Genomic DNA, 21,373 nt, shown 5'->3' on the forward strand with positions numbered 1-21,373 from the left:
ATGGTGCGTCTGTGTGGTCAGGGAGTGCCTGTAATAAAAATGATGGTGTGGGTTTTTTGGTGAAGGGAAATGATGTGAGTTTGTGTGACTATATGGTGATTGAGGTTGGAAGGTGTGTGTTGGCAAATTTTGAGTTTAGAAATGTTCGTTTTTGCGTTATTAATGTATATGCGCCTGTGGATAAACAGGAGCGTAGAGTTTTATTTGAAAAAATTAAGTTTTTTATTCCAGGAAGAGTGCCTGTTGTGATAGTGGGTGATATGAACTGTGATGTGGGAAGTGTGAATGTCGATGCATCAGGGAAAGTGTTAATGGATATGGTGAGTGATTTTGGTTTAAAAGATATGCAGCGGGCATGCAAGATAACTCCGTTGTTAAATACGTTTTTTTCTGACAGTGGGAGGGTGGAGTCTAGATTGGACTATTGTTTTGTTTCAAAAAATCTGATTCCTGTTAGTTATGCACAGGAGAGGGTGTTTTTTTCGGATCATGTGTGTATGAAGTGTGAATTGGATTTGCATGTTAATGAGGTGGCTGGGAAAGGTGTGTGGAAGTTGAATGTGAGTTTGCTGGAAGGAGGGGGGGTGAGAGAGGAGTATGAAAGACATTATGCAGAGTGGTGTGGGTGCAGGAGTGATTTCAGAAATGTGTGTGAATGGTGGGATTGGGTTAAATGGAGAACCAAGAGTTTTTTTAAAAAACTCGGGTACAAGTGTGCGGCTGCAAAGAGAGAAAGGTTTGTTTTTTTAAATGCAAGATTGAGTTTGTTGTATAAGTTGAGGGCGGGAGGGATGGATGTGAGTGAAGATTTAGTGAAAGTGAAAAAAGAAGTGAATGATTTTTTGTTAGAAAGAGGGAGGAGTATTGTGTATAGGGCCAAATTAGAGAATTTGGAGAAGAATGAGAAGTGTTCGCGGTTTTTCTTTAAGAAAGTTTTTGGGAAGAGACAGAGTATGAGTGTTTTGAATGGGATGGATGGAAATGAAGTTAGTGGCGCGGACTTGTGTGAGGAAGTGGCAAAGTTTTATGATGATTTGTATGCTGTGAAATGGAGGGATGAAGGTTTGGAGGGTGAGGTGTTGAGTGTTTTGGAAAATAGTTTGAATAGGATAGAAAGGGAAAGTTTGATGGGTGAGGTGACGGGTGAAGAAGTATGGAAGGTGGTGTGCAGTATGGCGCTGAATAAAACACCGGGGGAGGATGGTTTACCGGTGGAATTTTATCGTGTGATGTGGGATGTGATTGGGAAGGATTTTGTGGATGTATGTAAGTATATGTGGGCGAATGCAGAGGTGGCAAATGGTATGCGTGCAGGGGTGGTTGTGTTATTGCCAAAAAAAGGTGATTTGAAAAATCTAAAAAATTGGAGGCCGATCACATTGCTGAATTGTGATTATAAGATTTATGCGAAACTTTTGGCTAACAGGATGCGTGGTGTGGTTGGGAGCGTGGTGGGTGAGGAGCAATGTTGTGCGGTGCCTGGAAGACGAATACATGGAAGTTTGTGTATGTTGAGAGATTGTTTGTGGGACTGCATGAATCGTAAGAAGGGGGTGTATGTGTTGAGTTTGGATTTTGAGAAGGCGTATGATAGATTGGCGCATGGTTTTTTGTTTAGTGTGTTGGTGAAGATGGGGTTTCCTTCTGAGTTTGTTGAGAGAGTGAGAAGTTTGTATAAGAATATTTACAGTTGTGTGTTGTTGAATGGAAATGTGGGGAGGAGAGTAAATGTATTTTCGGGTGTTCGGCAGGGGTGTCCTTTGTCCCCTATCGTTTTTATTTGCGCAATTGAGCCTTTGTTATGTTTGTTAAGAAAAGATAAGGTGATTCGGGGTGTGCAAGTACCCGGGGGTGGGGGGAGAGAATGGAAGATGAGTGGCTATATGGATGATGTGTGTGTGCTGTGTGATTCAGAGTGTTCGGTACGGCGTGTGAAGTTGTTGGTTTCTATTTTTTGTGGAGCATCTGCTTTTAAAGTGAATTGGGAGAAGAGTGAGTGTAAGAATTTTGGGGGAAGGAGTCTGAGCGATGATGCTGGAGTGAATGTGGTGAGTGGATCGATAAAGGTTTTGGGTGTGAAATTTTCAGAGAAATTGGATGGAGAGGAAAGCTGGGTGGATGTGAGAGAGAGAGTGGAGCGTAAGTTAAATTTTTGGAGTTTGAGGGATCTTACGTTTTTTGGTAAAATTTTAGTTATTAAGAGTGTTGTGTTACCTATTTTTTTGTATGTTGCGATGGTGTTTCCACCAAGCCACATGTGTATTAGAAGATTAAATAGGGTTTTGTTTGTCTTTTTTTGGGGTTCATGTATGGAGCGTGCGAGGAGAGAGATTGTTATGAAGAGTTTGGATAAGGGGGGACTGGGTTTCCCAAATTTGAATGTTTTTTTCGGCGTGAATATTATGGTGTTTGTACTAGGTGTGATTAGGATGGATGGGAAGTATGCATGTATGTGCAGGTTTTTGTTTGGAAATTTCTTGTTTCGTTTGAAATGGCGTGAAAGAGATCTTAGGAGCCCAGTGGCTTTTGAGGTTCCTGTGTGGTATGTGTGGGTTTACAAATTTTTAGTGAAGTATGAACTTTGTGATGTGGATGTGAGATTGTTAGAAAAGAAGAAAGCTGTATATAAGATGATTGAGTGTAGAGAGATGGAATGTGACATTATTGTAGGACGAGCCCATAGGCTGTACTTGCCAGATTTTAAAATGGTAAGAGGGGATGATGTGCAGAAAGTATGGAAGAAGGTACGTGTGAATGGTATGACAAATAGGCAGAGTGAGATTGTATGGCAGTCATTGCATGGGGTGTTGCCGGTGAGGGAGTTTCTGAAAAATCGGGGTTTAGCGAGGAGTGAGAGGTGTCCGAGGAGTGGATGTGGTGGGAGTGAGAGTGTGGTGCATTTGTTTTGGAATTGTCAGTATGCTAGAAGTGTGATTGCAGGTCTGGGTCGTTTGTGTAAGGAGCTGTGTGAGGTAAATCTGTTGTCTTTTGAGCTCTTTATGTTTGGATTGGGTATGTGTGGGGAAAAGGAGAGAGTATTGTGGTTGATGATGGCATGTATAAAAGAGGTTTTGTGGGATGTGAGAAATGTGTATGTGTTTAAAAGGAAGGATATTGAGGTTAAAAATTGTATAAAAATTATTTTGGGAAAATTGTATTTTTGCTTTGTATGTGATCAGAGGAGGAGAGGGGAGGTGGATGCAGAGGGAATTTGGAAGACTAAAAAGTGGAAACATTTTGTTAATGTATCTTGAAGTGGTTTTTGGTTGTTAATTAAAACATTTTTTGTGTGTTTTCCAATGATGATGGGAATGGCGGTGGCACTAAGTGTGTGGCACGCTGTTTTGGGAGATGAGTTCCTTATAGTTTTGGTTACCTGACTGTGGAACTTCCCATCTGAGGGAAAAAAAAAAAAAAAAAAAAAAAGCTGTTTGTGGATGGATACCATGCTTGGCATAGGTGGTCTTCCTTTATTGGATATTCTCCTTTATTGGATGCTGCCCTTCCCGTGGTTGTTCCTTCCCGGAGAAAGGCCTGGCTATTCATTGCTTGCGTTTAGAAACACGTGATGGTGTCTCCGCAGCTTACTTTACATGCGTTTGCATATTTCCCATAAGGGATGGGGCAGTGTTCTGGATCACTGCGTTGAGAAACACGTGATGGTGTCTCCGCAGTGTTGGATGTTTTGGTCTCCCCGAGGTCATTCATCTGTTCCGTCATAGCCTTTCACCAGGCACTGCTCCTATTAGCCAGTTTCCTACTCCACACTGATGAGGGGCAAAAACCCCGAAACAGCTGTTTGTGGATGGATACCATGCTTGGCATAGGTGGTCTTCCTTTATTGGATAGTCTCCTTTATTGGATGCTGCCCTTCCCGTGGTTGTTCCTTCCCGGAGAAAGGCCTGGCTATTCATTGCTTGCGTTGAGAAACACGTGATGGTGTCTCCGCAGCTTACTTTACATGCGTTTGCATATTTCCCATAAGGGATGGGGGCAGTGTTCTGGATCACTGCGTTGAGAAACACGTGATGGTGTCTCCGCAGTGTTGGATGTTTTGGTCTCCCCGAGGTCATTCATCTGTTCCGTCATAGCTTTCTGATCTAACTTCCTTCCTGACCCCCAGTTTACCCACTATGGTGGGGAGTGGCCTAGTGAATAGAACCCTTAGCTCCCCCCGGAGGCCCGACTGTGAAATGTATTGGTGTCTGTGATACCTGATCCGATGAACTCCTTCAGTGCCATCAGACGCACCATAGCTCCCCATAGTGGCGGAGCCACAGTACTGCAACGACCAGGACTCTGGGGCGCTGCATACAACTGCGTCATCAGGTATAAGAAATGTATTTATTAATGTATGGAGGTTGTGAAATCTGGTGGCAGATCCTCTTTAAGCATTATTATTTTTTAATCAAAAATAGGAAAACTTCTTTAAAGCAATAATAATGGGTGGGGTCCGATTTTCACAGACTGTCAAAAAGTAGAAAATAGAGAATTTTTTTTTTCTCCACGTGTGGGAAAAACTGATGACTCTCGGACCAGATTCTGATCAAACTCTGATGAAAATAATTGGTCCTTTTTTCTCGTACATGGAAAATGCTGGTGTCTGAATGAGGCCAGGGCCGGCTCCAGGTTTTTGAGGGCCCCGGGCGAAAGAGTCTTAGTGGGCCCCCCCTTTAACACATACCACAAATCATGATGCACAGATACAGCAGAGAAATATAGCACAACCACGTAGTATATAACACAGCCACGTAGTATATAACAGCCCACGTAGCATATATAACAGCCCACGCAGTATATAGCACAGCCACATAGTATATTGCACATCCACGTAGTATATAACACAGCCACGTAATATATAGCACAGCCACGTAATATATTGCACAGCCCACGTATCATATAACAAAGGCCACGAAGTATATAGCACAGTCCACGCAGTATATAGCACAGCCCACGTAGCATATAGCACAGCCCACGTAGCATATAACACAGCCACAAAGTATATAACAGGCCACGTAGTATATAACACAGCCACGTAGTATATAGCACAGCCCACGCAGTATATAACACAGCCACGTAGTATATTGCACAGCCACGTAGTATATTGCACAGCCACGTAGTACATAACACAGCCACGCAGTATATAACATAGCCCACGCAGTATATAACACAGCCCACGCAGTATAAAACACAGCCCACGCAGTATATAGCACAGCCCACGCAGATGCAGTATATAGCACAGGGGGGCCCGGCTCCCCACACACCCCTCTAATGCACTGGGGGGGCCCGGCTCCCCACACACCCCTCTAATACACTAGGGGGGCCCGGCTCCCCACTATCCCCTCTTCCACACTAGGGGGGCCCGGCTAGTCACCTGCACCTTAATGCCCTTACAGGCTGCCACAGAGCTTGCCGAGGAGCCCACAGGGGTAAGGACAATGGTGGCGGCTGCTGTGATGTGCTGACCCTGGAGCACGGGCCGCTCAGCAGCCTCCCGTAATCACAGCGCCCTCCCTCGCACACTGAGAGCACTGCAGCACAGGCCTCTCCGTGCAGCCATTACTCAGCGGCGCAGCTCTCCCCGCCGCTCCCATGCTGGGTCAGGTCGGGACCACTTGCTATCCCCCGGGGACAAGGTGACCCCGCAGGACGGTGCTGGGAGCGGGCGCTGTGCGCTCACCCGCCATGTCTACTCACCAGATCAGGAACTTCAGCAGCGGCCCCGCCGTGTACTGCATCCTCAGCTTCCTGCTCGGGACACCGTTCCTGTTGTGAATTTGGATTCTGGGCTCCCCCGGTGGCCGCTTGTGGAATTGGACTTGTCATCCTCTTTCCTGTTTCACCTGGTTCCATCAGTAGTGGGTGTCGCTATTTAAGCTCATTTCTCTGGTGGTTTCTTGCCGGTCAACAATGTTATCTGATGCCTCTCAGTGCTTGTTCCTGCTTCTAGACAACTACTAGATAAGTTGGACTTTTGTCCATGTTTCGTTTTGCCTATTTGTTCCAGTTCACAGCTGAAGTTTTGTTACTGTGTCTGGAAAGCTCTCGTTGATCAGGGATTGCTACTCTGGCGTTATGAGTTAATGCCAGAGTTTAAGGTAATCTCTGGATGGTGTTTTGTTAGTGTTTTTCTGCTGACCATGAAAGTATACTATCTGTCTTCTGCTATCTAGTAAGCGGACCTCAAATTTGCTAAGACTATTTTCCTGCTGCGTTTGTTGTTTCATCTGAACTCACCGTCATTATATGTGGGGGGCTACTGTCTTCTTTGGAATATTTCTCTAGAGGTGAGCCAGGTCTTATATTTCCCTCTGCTAGCTATTTAGGTCTTAGGCCAGAGCTGGGCATCTAGCGATAAATAGGAAATGCTACCTGGCTATTTCTAGTTGCGCGGCAGGCTTAGTTCATGGTCAGTATAGTTCCATCTTCCGAGAGCTTGTCCCTCTATAGGCTTGCTATGATCTCTGCCTGCAGAGATCATGATAGTTTGACCGGCCAGTAAAGTGTTAAAGACCCAGGTTGAGAAAGGAGAGTTATAAGAAGTCTGCTGGAATTTTTTTTTTTTTTTTTTTTTTCCTCCAGTTTGCCTTGCTGCAGTCTTTTTTCTCTCTCTCCTCCTAATCTCTGTATGGCTCTGTGTGCACCTGACAATAATGGATCTTCAGAGTGTAACTGCGGGTTTGAATAATCTCATCACGAAAGTACAAAATTTACAAGATTTTGTGGTACATGCTCCGGTATCTGAGCCGAGAATTCCTTTGCCGGAGTTCTTCACAGGGAATAGAGCTAGCTTCCAGAATTTCCGAAATAATTGTAAGCTTTATTTGTCCCTGAAGTCTCGTTCAGCTGGAGACCCTGCTCAGCAGGTTAGGATTGTGATTTCCTTGCTCAGGGGTGACCCTCAAGATTGGGCCTTCTCATTGCCAGCAGGGGATCCTGCGTTGCGCGATGTGGATGCGTTTTTTCTGGCCTTGGGCTTGCTTTATGAGGAACCTCATTTGGAACTTCAGGCAGAAAAAACTTTGATGGCACTATCTCAGGGGCAAGACGAAGCTGAAGTTTACTGCCAAAAATTCCGTAAATGGTCTGTGCTTACTCAGTGGAATGAGTGCGCCTTGGCGGCAACTTTCAGAGAAGGTCTCTCTGATGCCGTTAAGGATGTTATGGTGGGGTTCCCTGTGCCTGCAGGTCTGAATGAGTCCATGACAATGGCTATTCAGATTGATAGGCGTCTGCGGGAGCGCAAACCGGTGCACCATCTGGCGGTGTCTATGGAAAAGACGCCAGAAAGTATGCAGTGTGATAGAATTCTGTCCAGGAGCGAGCGACAGAATTTTAGACGGAAGAATGGATTGTGCTTCTATTGTGGGGATTCTACTCATGTTATATCAGCATGCTCTAGGCGTACAAAGAAGCTTGATAAGTCTGTTTCCATTGGCACCATTCAGTCTAAGTTTATTTTGTCTGTAACCCTGATTTGCTCTTTGTCATCCATTGCCGCGGACGCCTATGTTGACTCTGGCGCCGCTCTGAGTCTTATGGATTGGTCCTTTGCCAATCGTTGTGGTTTTGATTTAGAGCCTTTGGAGACTCTTATTCCTCTGAAGGGGATTGACTCCACCCCATTGGCTAATAATAAACCACAATACTGGACACAAGTAACCATGCGTATCAATCCGGATCACCAGGAGATTATTCGTTTCCTGGTGCTGTATAATTTACATGACGATTTGGTACTGGGATTGCCATGGTTGCAGTCTCACAATCCAGTCTTGGACTGGAGAGCAATGTCTGTGTTGAGCTGGGGATGTAAGGGTATTCATGGGGACTTACCTTTGGTTTCTATTTCGTCGTCCATTCCCTCTGAAGTCCCTGAGTTCCTCTCTGATTATCAAGACGTCTTTGACGAACCCAAGCTTGGGTCGTTACCTCCGCACCGTGAGTGCGATTGTGCCATAGATTTGATACCAGGTTGCAAATATCCAAAGGGTCGTTTGTTTAATCTGTCTGTGCCGGAACATGCTGCTATGCGGGAATATATAAAGGAGTCTTTGGAAAAGGGACATATTCGTCCATCTTCTTCTCCCTTGGGAGCTGGGTTTTTCTTTGTCTCAAAAAAGGACGGCTCTTTGAGACCATGTATTGATTATCGGCTTCTGAATAAGATCACTGTTAAGTATCAATACCCATTGCCATTGCTTACTGATTTGTTTGCTCGTATAGAGGGTGCTAAGTGGTTCTCTAAAATTGATCTTCGTGGGGCGTATAATTTGGTGCGGATCAGGCAGGGGGATGAGTGGAAGACCGCATTTAATACTCCCGAGGGCCACTTTGAGTATTTGGTCATGCCTTTTGGTCTTTCTAATGCCCCTTCAGTTTTCCAGTCTTTTATGCATGATATTTTCCGCGATTTTCTGGATAAATTTATGATAATATATCTGGATGATATTCTGATTTTTTCTGATGACTGGGACTCTCATGTCCAGCAGGTCAGGAGAGTTTTTCAGGTTCTGCGGTCTAATTCTTTATGTGTGAAGGGGTCTAAGTGCGTTTTTGGGGTCCAGAAAATTTCCTTTTTGGGGTATATTTTTTCTCCCTCTTCCATTGAGATGGATCCCGTCAAGGTGCAAGCTATTTGTGACTGGACTCAGCCCTCCTCTCTTAAGGGTCTTCAGAGATTTTTGGGCTTTGCCAACTTTTACCGCCGATTTATTGCTGGTTTTTCGGATGTCGTTAAACCACTGACTGATTTGACCAGACAAGGCGCTGATGTTGCTAATTGGTCCCCTCATGCTGTAGAGGCCTTTCAGGAGCTTAAGCACCGTTTTGCCTCTGCCCCTGTGTTGCGTCAGCCTGATGTGAATCTGCCTTTTCAGGTTGAGGTTGACGCTTCGGAGATCGGAGCTGGGGCAGTGTTGTCGCAGAAAGGTTCCGACTGCTCCGTCATTAGGCCTTGTGCCTTCTTTTCTCGCAAATTTTCGCCCGCAGAGCGGAATTATGATGTTGGGAATCGGGAGCTTTTGGCCATGAAGTGGGCGTTTGAGGAGTGGCGCCATTGGCTAGAGGGGGCTAGGCATCAGGTGGTGGTATTGACTGACCACAAAAATTTGATTTATCTTGAGACTGCCAGGCGCCTGAATCCTAGACAGGCGCGCTGGTCTTTATTTTTTTCTCGCTTTAATTTTGTGGTGTCATACCTACCGGGTTCTAAGAATGTTAAGGCAGATGCCCTTTCTAGGAGTTTTGACCCGGACTCTCCTGGTAATTCTGAACCCACAGGTATCCTTAGGGAGGGAGTAATTTTGTCGGCCGTTTCTCCTGATCTGCGGCGGTCCTTGCAAGAGTTTCAGGCGGATAGACCGGATCGTTGTCCGCCTGATAGACTGTTTGTTCCGGATGATTGGACCAGTAGAGTCATCTCTGAGGTACATTCTTCTGCATTGGCAGGTCATCCCGGAATTTTTGGTACCAGGGATTTGGTGGCAAGATCCTTCTGGTGGCCTTCCCTGTCACGAGATGTGCGAGTCTTTGTGCAGTCATGTGACATTTGTGCTCGGGCCAAGTCTTGTAGTTCTCGGGCTAGCGGACTGCTGTTGCCCTTGCCTATTCCTAAGAGGCCTTGGACACACATCTCGATGGATTTTATTTCAGATCTGCCTGTTTCCCAGAAGATGTCTGTCATCTGGGTGGTCTGTGACCGTTTCTCTAAAATGGTCCATTTGGTTCCTCTGCCCAAGTTGCCTTCTTCTTCTGAGTTGGTTCCTCTGTTTTTTCAGAATGTTGTCCGATTGCACGGTATTCCTGAGAATATTGTTTCTGACAGAGGTACCCAATTTGTGTCTAGATTTTGGCGGGCATTCTGTGCTAGGATGGGCATAGATTTGTCTTTTTCATCTGCTTTTCACCCTCAGACTAATGGCCAGACCGAGCGGACTAATCAGACCCTGGAGACATATCTGAGGTGTTTTGTCTCTGCTGACCAGGATGATTGGGTTGCTTTTTTGCCATTGGCAGAGTTCGCCCTCAATAATCGGGCCAGCTCTTCCACCTTGGTGTCCCCGTTTTTCTGTAATTCGGGGTTTCACCCTCGATTTTCCTCCGGTCAGGTGGAATCCTCGGATTGTCCTGGAGTGGATGCGGTGGTGGAGAGATTGCATCACATCTGGGGGCAGGTTATGGACAATTTGAAGTTGTCCCAGGAGAAGACTCAGCGTTTTGCCAACCGTCATCGTCGTGTTGGTTCTCGGCTTTGTGTTGGAGATTTGGTGTGGTTGTCTTCTCGTTTTGTCCCTATGAGGGTCTCTTCTCCTAAGTTTAAACCTCGGTTCATCGGCCCTTATAGAATATTGGAGATTCTTAATCCTGTTTCTTTCCGTTTGGACCTCCCTGCGTCCTTTTCCATTCATAACGTTTTTCATCGGTCGTTATTGCGCAGGTATGAGGTACCTGTTGTACCTTCAGTTGAGCCTCCTGCTCCGGTGTTGGTTGAGGGTGAGTTGGAGTACGTTGTGGAGAAAATTTTGGACTCTCGTGTTTCCAGACGGAGACTCCAGTATCTGGTCAACTGGAAGGGTTACGGCCAGGAGGATAATTCTTGGGTCAATGCATCTGATGTTCATGCTTCTGATCTTGTTCGTGCCTTCCATAGGGCTCATCCTGGTCGCCCTGGTGGATCTGGTGAGGGTTCGGTGCCCCCTCCTTGAGGGGGGGGTACTGTTGTGAATTTGGATTCTGGGCTCCCCCGGTGGCCGCTTGTGGAATTGGACTTGTCATCCTCTTTCCTGTTTCACCTGGTTCCATCAGTAGTGGGTGTCGCTATTTAAGCTCATTTCTCTGGTGGTTTCTTGCCGGTCAACAATGTTATCTGATGCCTCTCAGTGCTTGTTCCTGCTTCTAGACAACTACTAGATAAGTTGGACTTTTGTCCATGTTTCGTTTTGCCTATTTGTTCCAGTTCACAGCTGAAGTTTTGTTACTGTGTCTGGAAAGCTCTCGTTGATCAGGGATTGCTACTCTGGCGTTATGAGTTAATGCCAGAGTTTAAGGTAATCTCTGGATGGTGTTTTGTTAGTGTTTTTCTGCTGACCATGAAAGTATACTATCTGTCTTCTGCTATCTAGTAAGCGGACCTCAAATTTGCTAAGACTATTTTCCTGCTGCGTTTGTTGTTTCATCTGAACTCACCGTCATTATATGTGGGGGGCTACTGTCTTCTTTGGAATATTTCTCTAGAGGTGAGCCAGGTCTTATATTTCCCTCTGCTAGCTATTTAGGTCTTAGGCCAGAGCTGGGCATCTAGCGATAAATAGGAAATGCTACCTGGCTATTTCTAGTTGCGCGGCAGGCTTAGTTCATGGTCAGTATAGTTCCATCTTCCGAGAGCTTGTCCCTCTATAGGCTTGCTATGATCTCTGCCTGCAGAGATCATGACACGTTCCCGTCCGCCGAGGCCGCGCTCAGCACAGCAGCCAAGACGCCGCTCACCAGCAGCAGCCACGGAACACACCGAGCAGCAATCCTGGCCTCAGCGAGCGACTGCAGCGAGCGCCGGCCGGAAGTGACTCGTATCCATGGTGATGGCGGCGCCGGCGGTGACTGGTGAGTATTGCAGCTGCGTGAAACTCTGTCCCAGGCCCGGCCCGGATGTGACTCACTCTGCGTATCCATGGTGACGGTCCCGACTCCCAGAGGTGAGCATTCCTGCTGCAGCTGCTCACCGTAAATGGGCCCCCCCATCTCGCCAGGGCCCCGGCACTTGCCCGGGTACGCCGGGTGCTGACGCCGGCCCTGAATGAGGCCTTACTCTGAAGCTCTATATGTGTGTTGGGAGAGACCTGTCTGTAAAGCAGAGCAGAGCAGGAAAAAGCCAACAGGACTTCCCCCTCCCTACAGTAACTAGTTTGCTTAGTCACCTCGTTCCTGGCTTCTGCTTGCTGTGGCATTTCAGAGTGAAGCATCCATATTTGTAATGATGAAGACTGATTCTGACTCATGCTGCCTGTGGTTGAGGCAGAATGAATCATCAGACAGGTTTCATTTAATTCCTCTTACCATAATGTATCACTTACATCACCTTTAGGAAAACAAATGTGTACATTTGTAAATTATTAATTGTAAATACATTTGTTATCATAAAATCTAAGCTACTCCATAGCATGCCTATTAAATTCTTCTTACTTGGAGCCTTCGTGGAGGGTGCCTCTTAATAATGCTAGATGTGTCTCCATTGTCCAGAGAAACATCAGAGCAAAGGGGCCTGGGCACTGGAAAAAAAAGAAAAGTCAAACTCTGGGAAGACTGCCTTCATTAATACTTTAATCCGTTTTTTGCTATCCTTGTGATTTTTCCAAGACAATAAGATTTGTGAAAGAAATGTGAAAGTAAATGGTGTGTGGTGATTAAGGGGAGAATTTACATAGTTAAATAGGTTGAAGAAAGACATAGGAAAAAAAACCTAGGTTCTGAATTGGTTCACACCTTTATTTAGTCCCTTGCTGATTTTGTAAGCTTGCCCACTGACAAAGACATGAACAGTCTATAATTTTAATGGTAAGTTAATTTTAAAATTGAGAGATAGAACATCAAAAATAAAATCCAGAAAATCACATTGTATAAATTATATAAATTTATTTGCATTTTGCAGTGAGAAATAAGTATTTGATCCCCTACCAACCATTAAGAGTTCTGGCTCTTACAGACCAGTTAGATGCTCCTAATCAACTCGTTACCTGCATTAAAGACAGCCGTCTTACATAGTCACCTTTATACAAGACTCCTGTCCACAGACTCAGTTACTCAGTCAGACTCTAAACTCCACAACATGGGCAAGACCAAAGAGCTTTATAAGGATGTCAGGGACAAGGTCATAGACCTGCACAAAGCTGGAATGGGCTACAAAACCATACGTAAGATACCGGGTGAGAAGCAGACAATTGTTGGTGCAATAGTAAGAAAATGGAAGAAATACAAAATGACTGTCAATCGACATCGATCCGGGGCACAATGCAAAATCTCATCTCGCGGGGTATCCTTGATTGTGAGGAAGGTGAGAAATCAGCCTACAACTACATGGGGGGAAACTTGTTAGTGATTTCAAGGCAGTTGGGACCACAGTTGCCAAGAAAACTATTGGTAACACATTAGGCTGTAAAGGTTTAAAATCCTGCAGTGCCCGCAAGGTTCCCGTGCTCAAGAAGGCACATGTGCAGGCCCATCTGAAGTTTGACAATGAACACCTGGATGATTCTGTGAGCGATTGGGAGAAGGTGCTGTGATCAGATGAGACCAAAATTGAGGTCTTTGGCATTAACTCAACTCGCCGTGTTTGGAGGAAGAGAAATGCTGCCTATGACCCAAAGAACACCCTGTCCACTGTCAAGCATGGAGGTGGAAATATTATGTTTTGGGTGTGTTTCTCTGCTAAGGGCACACAACTACTTCACCGCATCAATGGGAGAATGGATGGAGCCATGTAGCGCAAAATCCTGAGTGACAACCTCTTTCCTTCCGCCAGGACATTAAAAATGGGTCATGGCTGGGTCTTCCAGCAAGACAATGACCCAAAACATACAGTCAAGGCAACAAAGGAGTGGCTCAAAAAGAAGCACATAAGGTCATGGAGTGGCCTACCCAGTCTCCAGACCTTCATCCCATAGAAAACTTATAGATGGAGATGAAGCTCCGAGTTGCCAAGCGACAGCCTCAAAATCTTAATGATTTAGAGATGATCTTCAAAGAGGAGTGGGCCAAAATTCCTACTGACATGTGCGCAAACCTCATAATCAACTACAACAAACGTGTGAGTGCTGTGCTTGCCAACAAGGGTTTTGCCACTAAGTAATAAGTCTTGTTTGCCAGAGGGATCAAATACTTATTTCTCACTGCAAAATGCAAATATATTTATATAATTTATACAATGTGATTTTCTGGATTTTATTTTTGATATTCTATCTCTCAATGTTAAAATTAACCTACCCTTAAAATTATAGACTGTTCATGTCTTTGTCAGTTAGCAAACTCACAAAATCAGCAAGGGATCAAATACTTATTTTGCCCACTGTATATTCTTTTGTCTCCTCTATACCATTGGGATTATATGGGTAGGGGCAACCTGAGCTGCATCTCACCAACTTCACATTTACAAATTAGCAGTCATGGTGGCTGCTCTTTGATCAGGGGGTGACTATAGGGTGTGCAGAGAGGGTACAGTCACATTTGGGCCATGTGGCCTAGGGTGGTGCTACAAATAACACAAGTGTTGGTGCTTGTGCTTCACATTTTGCATTTGAAAACTAAAATTTCAAAGTGCCCTCATTTCTGCATTTAAACCCATTGCATGAGTTTACTTTTGCATCCCTCTGGATAACATCTCCATGCCAGTGTTTACTTTACCACCATTTCATAGCTTGGCACTTCATAATTTTTCTAACATTTTTCATTTGACCTACCTCTCAACTATGTTCGATTCCTGCCAACATTCCTCATTTGGCATTTCTCCAGATGCCCTGTCATGTTCACATATTTCATCGGTTGGCACACTGTTCTGATATCCTCTGACATACTTGCCAATTTTTCTGTCTATGATACTCATCTGGCATGCCACAACAATTTAATTCTTTTTTTAAATACTGCTTTGGCATATGGAAGTGATAAATAAATATTTTATTTTGGATATATTTTTCCCCATTAAAATAAAATGAAATGTGTAATTCTTCCAAGATGTAATTATTAACAGGTCGATGTTAAGTATTAACAGTGCTCCTGTGTTCTTAGTAGGCTGTGTTGTATGACCTGACCACTGTGCTCTTAATGGCTCTGAGTTAACATACTGATTAATCAAAGTAAATGATCTAACAAGGATTGGAATGGTGAGCTGGAACTACAGGCCAGGGTAAATTGCCTCTATAAGTCCATTAGTTTCTCTGTTTTTCATATGTAGATCAGGGTAAAAGCAAAACTTAATATTCACAAAATTTAAAGGGATGTCTGCTTTGTTTAAAGTCTTTTATTCTGCTTTATACAGTACTTATTGAAATAAATGGGCTGTCAGTGTTGTACACAGATATATCAGGTTCTGGAGTTGGGGAACGTTAACATAGGGCATCATAGCGACTTTGGCAGCGACACCTTTTACATATATCACTGCTATATCACAATGCAATACAAGTGAATAAGGTTGTGTTGCAACCAACAAGTTGCAAAAAAATCCAACGTGACTGAACGTTTTTTGACGCAGTACCCTCAGGGGTTCGATGCCATCCCATTCATTGCATTGTACTGCGATATATCAGCAACACATAGCAAACTTTGGCGGAGCATTAGGCATCGCAGTTAAAGTCACTGTGTAGCCCTATCCTAACAATGGCTTTCCAGTCCAGATAGTTAATGAGGGTCCTAAATGGAGGAGTTCTCTGTATTAAATTATTTAAAAATAGAGCATTTTGCATTGTTGTTTTATGTTTGCTGAATACTCCTAGGATAAATAACCAAAATTATAAGTTTACTATCAATGTCAATGAATGGTGCAGAGGTCGATCCCTGAGCAATTAGAAACGTATCCCTTATCCTATGAATCTTAAGTAAGTTTTAAATTTTGGTAATAACCCTTTAGAGAAGTTGTCCAATTACAGATTTTTGCAGGCATTCACTGAATATCCTATCGTAGTCTAATCAGTAGCAAATGTGGTAAAGAGGCCATTTGGTAGTAAATTTTACACCCATTCAAATGTATGGGCAACCATGTAATAAAATATTGTTATAAGTCTGACAAAGCAGTTGCCAATCCCTCAAACTGCTTTATTTTCTATCTCATAGACAGAGGGTCTTAGCGGAAACCTCTTCTTTGATCTTCCTCTGACCAATGTACTAATGAAAATGAGTTAATTTAGATGGACAATCCCTTTAAAGCAGTTGATTAGCCCTTCAAAAATCCCCAAACAGCTTAGAATATTATAAAATAAAAAAAGATGTCATAGTTACCTTACCGATTGCCCACAGCTTTGTGATCAACACTTCCGGTCCCTCATAAGTATCTGGCTTTTACCCGCAGCTGGTCACATGGTGTCCTCTGAAGCCAACCAGTTTGACAGACAGCTACTTATGTATGGCCACCCTCAGACCTGCCGCTTATACCAAGTTGATACAATAGAACTTAAAGATGTTTGATAAAAATAGTCTGTCTCTAGCAAAAAGATTAAGAGTCACCAGCATAATCCGTCACTACACCTAGCACATACTATTGTCTGATACAGAAGTTAGAAAAGTTACTTGTTTAACACATATACTAGTAAATCACCCATACATTACCTACTGAACCTCTTCCATAAAGGGACTCTCTCAATGGTGGGAGCTGATGATCAGATGTTGGAGCCTTGAGACCCAATATCCCAAAAGAAGACGTGTTGAGTCTTTTAACTCCAGAGGTGGTTGTAGTTGGTGAAACATACACATCCTTATTTTCCAGAGGCGCCACTCTTCTCACTTTATGGTTTAACTTTGAATGGTACACTCCCATTTCACAGAATAACCCAGTCATTGACAATTATATTTCCATAGTAAAATAAGTTGTATTTTTGACTCCTCTCAGTTTCCAAGCAAACTTTCCCTGATGTCTGAGTAAGCCAGTAACTTGCAGGAACGTCTCTCCCATAAGTTAAACATTTACATGGCACAGTAACTGATGTAGAAATGTAATATTTAACTATGATATGCAGCCTAGTAGGAGGTTCACATAACGGGTGGTGTGTTTAGAGATGCATTGTTTACTATTGTGATAGAGCACAATGGGAGTAGTAACTTACAGAGTTCAATTATGAAGAATTAAATACTTCATATGGACACTACTTCAGTTATCTGTTGAAGTTCTTATCAGGCAATAATATAGAGTACTTTAGAAATTACTTTTTTATATATATACATATGTGAAAAAAAAGTTCTGACCCAAGGGTTGACTTGTTTTCAAAAACCATTTTCCTATACCCTATGTCTAGTTAATCTCACCTTCAGGATCTTCATCTACAAGCCAACCTATAGAATGGTACAAAGAGTTTCTTTCTTTGGAGGACCAAACATGTCTATGCATTACACAAAGAACTCATTGATTTGAATGGGTATATGTAATACCTAATTTTCTCTGTGGTGGTGCTGCAGGAAAACTGAACCCCTACTACCAGCTTGTCTCAACGAATTACATCTAATCAATGAAATTTCCAGCAGTAAGAGCCAGTTTATTGTTAGGGAACTTTTCTAACTAATTGAGATTGTTCAAATTGTGAAACCCCATTAATATGCAAGTTTGTGTTATGTCTTCAAATATTCGGTTTAAAAATATAGCTGATGCTATCGAGACCTTTAAGACAATTGGCCTAGTGTTAAGTACATTAATTTCTGCTATTTGCTGGAAAATATCTGTTCAGAAAGCACCTCCCCTGAGGAATTGACTAATGTTGTGGGGAATTGTTCCAAGGGTCATAGGAGAGTAAAACAAATTCAGTGGGTACAGAAAGTATTCAGACCCCTTTAAATTTTTCACTCTTTGTTTCATTGCAGCCATTTGGTAAATTCAAAAAAGTTCATTTTTTTTCTCATTAATGTACACTGTCTGTGCCCCATCTTGACTGAAAAAAACAGAAATTTATACATTTTTGTAAATGTATTAAAAAAGAAAAACTGAAATATCACATGGTCATAAGTATTCAGGCCCTTTGCTCAGTGTTGAGTAGAAGCACCATTTTGAGCTAGTACAGCCATGAGTCTTCTTGGGAATGATACAAGTTTTTCACACCTGGATTTGGGGATCCTCTGCCATTCTTCCTTTTAGATCCTCTCTAGTTATGGCAGGTTGGATGATGAACATTGGTGGACATCCATTTTCAGGTCACAGAGTTGTTCTAAAGCCCCTCCTTTTTTATTTTAGCTGTGTGCTTAGGGTCATTATCTTGTTGGAAGGTGAACCTTCTACCAAGTCTGAGGTCCAGAGCACTCTGGAAGAGGTTTTCATCTAGGATATCTCTGTACTTGGACGCATTCATGCTTCTTTCAATGGCAACCAGTCGTCCTATCCCTGCAGCTGAAAAACACCCCCATAGCATGATGCTGCCACCACCATGTTTTACTGTTGGGATTGTATTGGGCATGTGATGAGCATTGCCTGGTTTTCTCCACACATACCGCTTAGAATTATCACCAAAAAGGTCTATCTTTGTCTCATCAGACCAGAGAATCTTATTTCTCATAGTCTAGGAGTCCATGATGTGTTTTTTAGCAAACACCACTCTGCCGTAAAGGCCCAACTGGTGGAGGGCTGCAGTGACTGTTGACTTTGTGGAGCTTTCTCCCATCTCCCTACTGCATCTCTGGAGCTCAGCCACAGTGATCTTGAGGTTCTTCTTTACCTCTCTCATCAAGGCTCTTCTCCCACGATTGCTCAGTTTGACTGGACGGCCAGGGTCTGGGAAAACTTCTGGTGGTCCCAAACTTCTTCCATTTAAGGATTATGGAGGCCACTGTGCTCTTAGGAACCTTAAGTACTGCATAAATTCTGTTGTAACCTTGGCCAGATCTGTGCCTTGCCACAATCCTGTCTCTGAGCTCCTTGGCCAGTTCTTTTGACCTCATGATTCTCATTTGGTCTGACATGCACTGTGAGGTCTTATATAGACAGGTGTGTGCCTTTCCAAATCAAGTCCTATCAATTTAATTAAACACAGCTGTACTCCAATGAAGGAGTAGAACCATCTCAAGGAAAATTGCAAGGAAATGGACAGCATGTGACTTAAATAGGAGTGTTTGAGCAAATGGTCTGAATACTTATGATCATGTTATATTTCAGTTTTTCTTTTTTAAATAAATATGCAAAAATTTCTACATTTCTGTTTTTTTTTCAGTCAAGATGGGGTGCAGAGTGTACATTAATGAGAAAAAAAAGAACTTTTTTGAATTTACCAAATGGCTGCAATGAAACAAAGAGTGAAAAATTTAAAGGGGTCTGAATATTTTCTTTACCCACTGTAGGTCTTCTGTTCTGGGTAGCAACAATTTTGCATTATATTAGGGGCCCAGTTTGATTTTTCCTATGGGGTCCCTTGCCTGTTCATGCCAATGTTAACGTATATTTGTAAAGAACAAGATGAGCATTCCCAGTAAGGGGTCTTCACATAATCACAAAGTGATCTCTAGTAGCCATTGGACTTTACATTCATCTTTTGACATATAGATTTCTTCATTGTCGTGGGAAAATAGCTTCTCAACCTACAATAATTCTGGGTTGATGTAATTGCCACAATTGCTACCATGCATCATCCTGTAATATAAGGTTAGCAGTGTATGTGACCTGTATTTAACCTTCCACCAGTCATGCCTCAGCTAGGACCACAGTTTTATTGAATTAACTAAAAGTGAATACACAACTAAGAATGGAACTACTGGGTGCCTTTGTGTATAGATGCTATAGACACTATATAAGCAAAATACCTGGGGTAACTTTCAAAATTTGTAACAGGACCCCCTAACTACAATGTGTCATTTATACTACTAGTGTCTTCTTACGTGACAGAGGAACCTCCTGGTTCTCTTAGGCATCAGGACCCAGGTATGACTGTTAGCTCTACACCTCTATACATTTCTAGGGGTGATGTACGCTGCCTATGGCATTAAGTAGCTCCCATAAACCTAGTAACAGCGATAGGTAAAAATAATTTTACCATCTAACCCCATGAATTTCCATAAAAGTAAATGGATGTGAACTTCAATACGAGACCCAGGCCATGGACTAGGCTATGTCTTGACATAATATAGGTCTAGATTTCTGATGGTAATGATAGGAATCTGACAAAAGATGTTCAATTTTCCTACAGTGCCCCCACAGAGGGAATGAAGCATTACATAGTTTCCATTGAAGTTCATAAGTTGTATGAGTAATGTATGGAAGTGCCAGGTGTCCCTCTGACAATCTTTATAGCCACTTACTTTTCTAGTGCCAGGTGTCCTTATAACAATCTTTGTAGCAACTCTCTTCTCTGGTGCAAGGTGTGCTCCTGACCATCTTTGAAGCCACTCTCTTCTGTGGTGCTAAGTGTTTTCCTAACCAGCCTTGTAGCCACTCTCTTCTTTGGTGCCAGACGACCTCCTGAGTCCTGACCATCTTTGTAGCCACTCTCTGCTTTGGTGCCAGATGTTTTCCTGACTATCTTTGTGGTTATTCTCTTCTCTGGTGTCAGGTGTTCTGACCATCTTTGTAGCCATTCACTTCCCTGGTGCCAGTTACCTCCTGGCCATTTTTGTAGCCCCTCACTGTTCTGATGCTAGGTGTCCAACTGAACATCTCTGTAGCCACTCACTTCCCTGGTGCCAGATGTCTCCCTGACCATACTTGTAGCCTCTTGCTGCTCTGGTGCTAGGTGTCCTCTTGACCATCTTTGTAGCCACTAACTTTCCTGGTGCCAGTTATCCTCCTGACCATCTTTGTATCCCCTCACTGTTCTGATGCTAGGTTTCCTACTGAACATCTTTGTAGCCAATCATTTTCCTGGTGCCAGGTGTCTTCCTGACGATACTTGTAGCCTCTTGCTGCTCTGGTGCTAGGTGTCCTCTTGACCGTCATTGTAGCCACTCTCTTCCCTCATGCCAGGAGTCCTCCTGACCATCTTTGTTGCCTTTCTCTTCTCTGGTGCAGGTATCCTCCTGACTATCTTTGTAGCCACTCTGTGCTTTGGTGCCCAGATGGGGGTCCTGAATATGGACTCTGTACTCACAATACCTTAGCAGAGAAATTAAAAATAGTTTTTCTAAACCAGATACTATAAGGAGAATCAGGGATATATTTTTCTATTTTTTTCTCACTCTTGATTATTATTCTTATGCTGCCAGGCTCGTGTCCTGTGATGTAAGCATTTTACTAGACCCAAGACCCTATTTGGCCACGCTATTTTCGCACTACACAATTAATAGCTTGCTCAACCAAAATTGTCTTGTATTTATAGAAATCACTGTGTAGCATTTATACAAGCGTGTAGTCTTTCAATTTAATCACAGAGGCTGGCAGCATTGTCTGAGAACACCAAAGGCATTTTATGTTGAAATAGGAAACCAGATGGGATTTCATCCTCCCAGCTAAAACCATCTCCAATCAGAGGGATTGGACCGAGCATCCGGTGGCTGATACAGTGCACACACACACACTCAAACCTCTGGGGCTTGTTAGATGCCACAAAAACAAATTACTTATGTGTGTGAAATGTTTTAATAGGATGATTTTCTGTTAGTATATTAAGTGTGACACAATTGTGTCCTACCAAACCTTTGAGCAAGTTGTTGGGTGTCAATCTACCATGATTTCTATTCTTGCAGCAGCCGTGCAACCCTCTGATTTGGGCCT

The 21,373-nt window shown here is 43.4% G+C and overlaps 1 protein-coding gene and 1 long non-coding RNA gene across 4 annotated transcripts in view; one reads left to right on the top strand and one right to left on the bottom strand.

Moving 5' to 3' along the window:
* The window catches only part of CCDC198 (coiled-coil domain containing 198), a 51,059-nt gene extending 34,447 nt beyond the window's left edge, over positions 1-16,612 (bottom strand). For 2 of the 3 annotated variants that reach the window (XM_077264890.1, XM_077264880.1), the window contains exons 1-2: positions 16,306-16,533; positions 12,178-12,263 (exon numbers count right to left, since the gene is read on the bottom strand). In XM_077264890.1, the coding sequence (XP_077121005.1) occupies positions 12,178-12,263; positions 16,306-16,513 (294 nt within the window). In that variant the 5' untranslated portion in view covers positions 16,514-16,533. Of the gene's footprint in view, positions 1-12,177; positions 12,264-16,305 lie in introns of all 3 variants that reach the window. The other variant, XM_077264899.1, reaches the window with a different exon arrangement.
* Positions 1-21,373, top strand: part of LOC143776034 (uncharacterized) — a 131,981-nt gene that overhangs the window by 24,621 nt on the left and 85,987 nt on the right. The window lies entirely within an intron of this gene.

This window comes from Ranitomeya variabilis, chromosome 1, assembly GCF_051348905.1.
Source record: "Ranitomeya variabilis isolate aRanVar5 chromosome 1, aRanVar5.hap1, whole genome shotgun sequence".
Lineage (NCBI taxonomy): Eukaryota > Metazoa > Chordata > Amphibia > Anura > Dendrobatidae > Ranitomeya > Ranitomeya variabilis.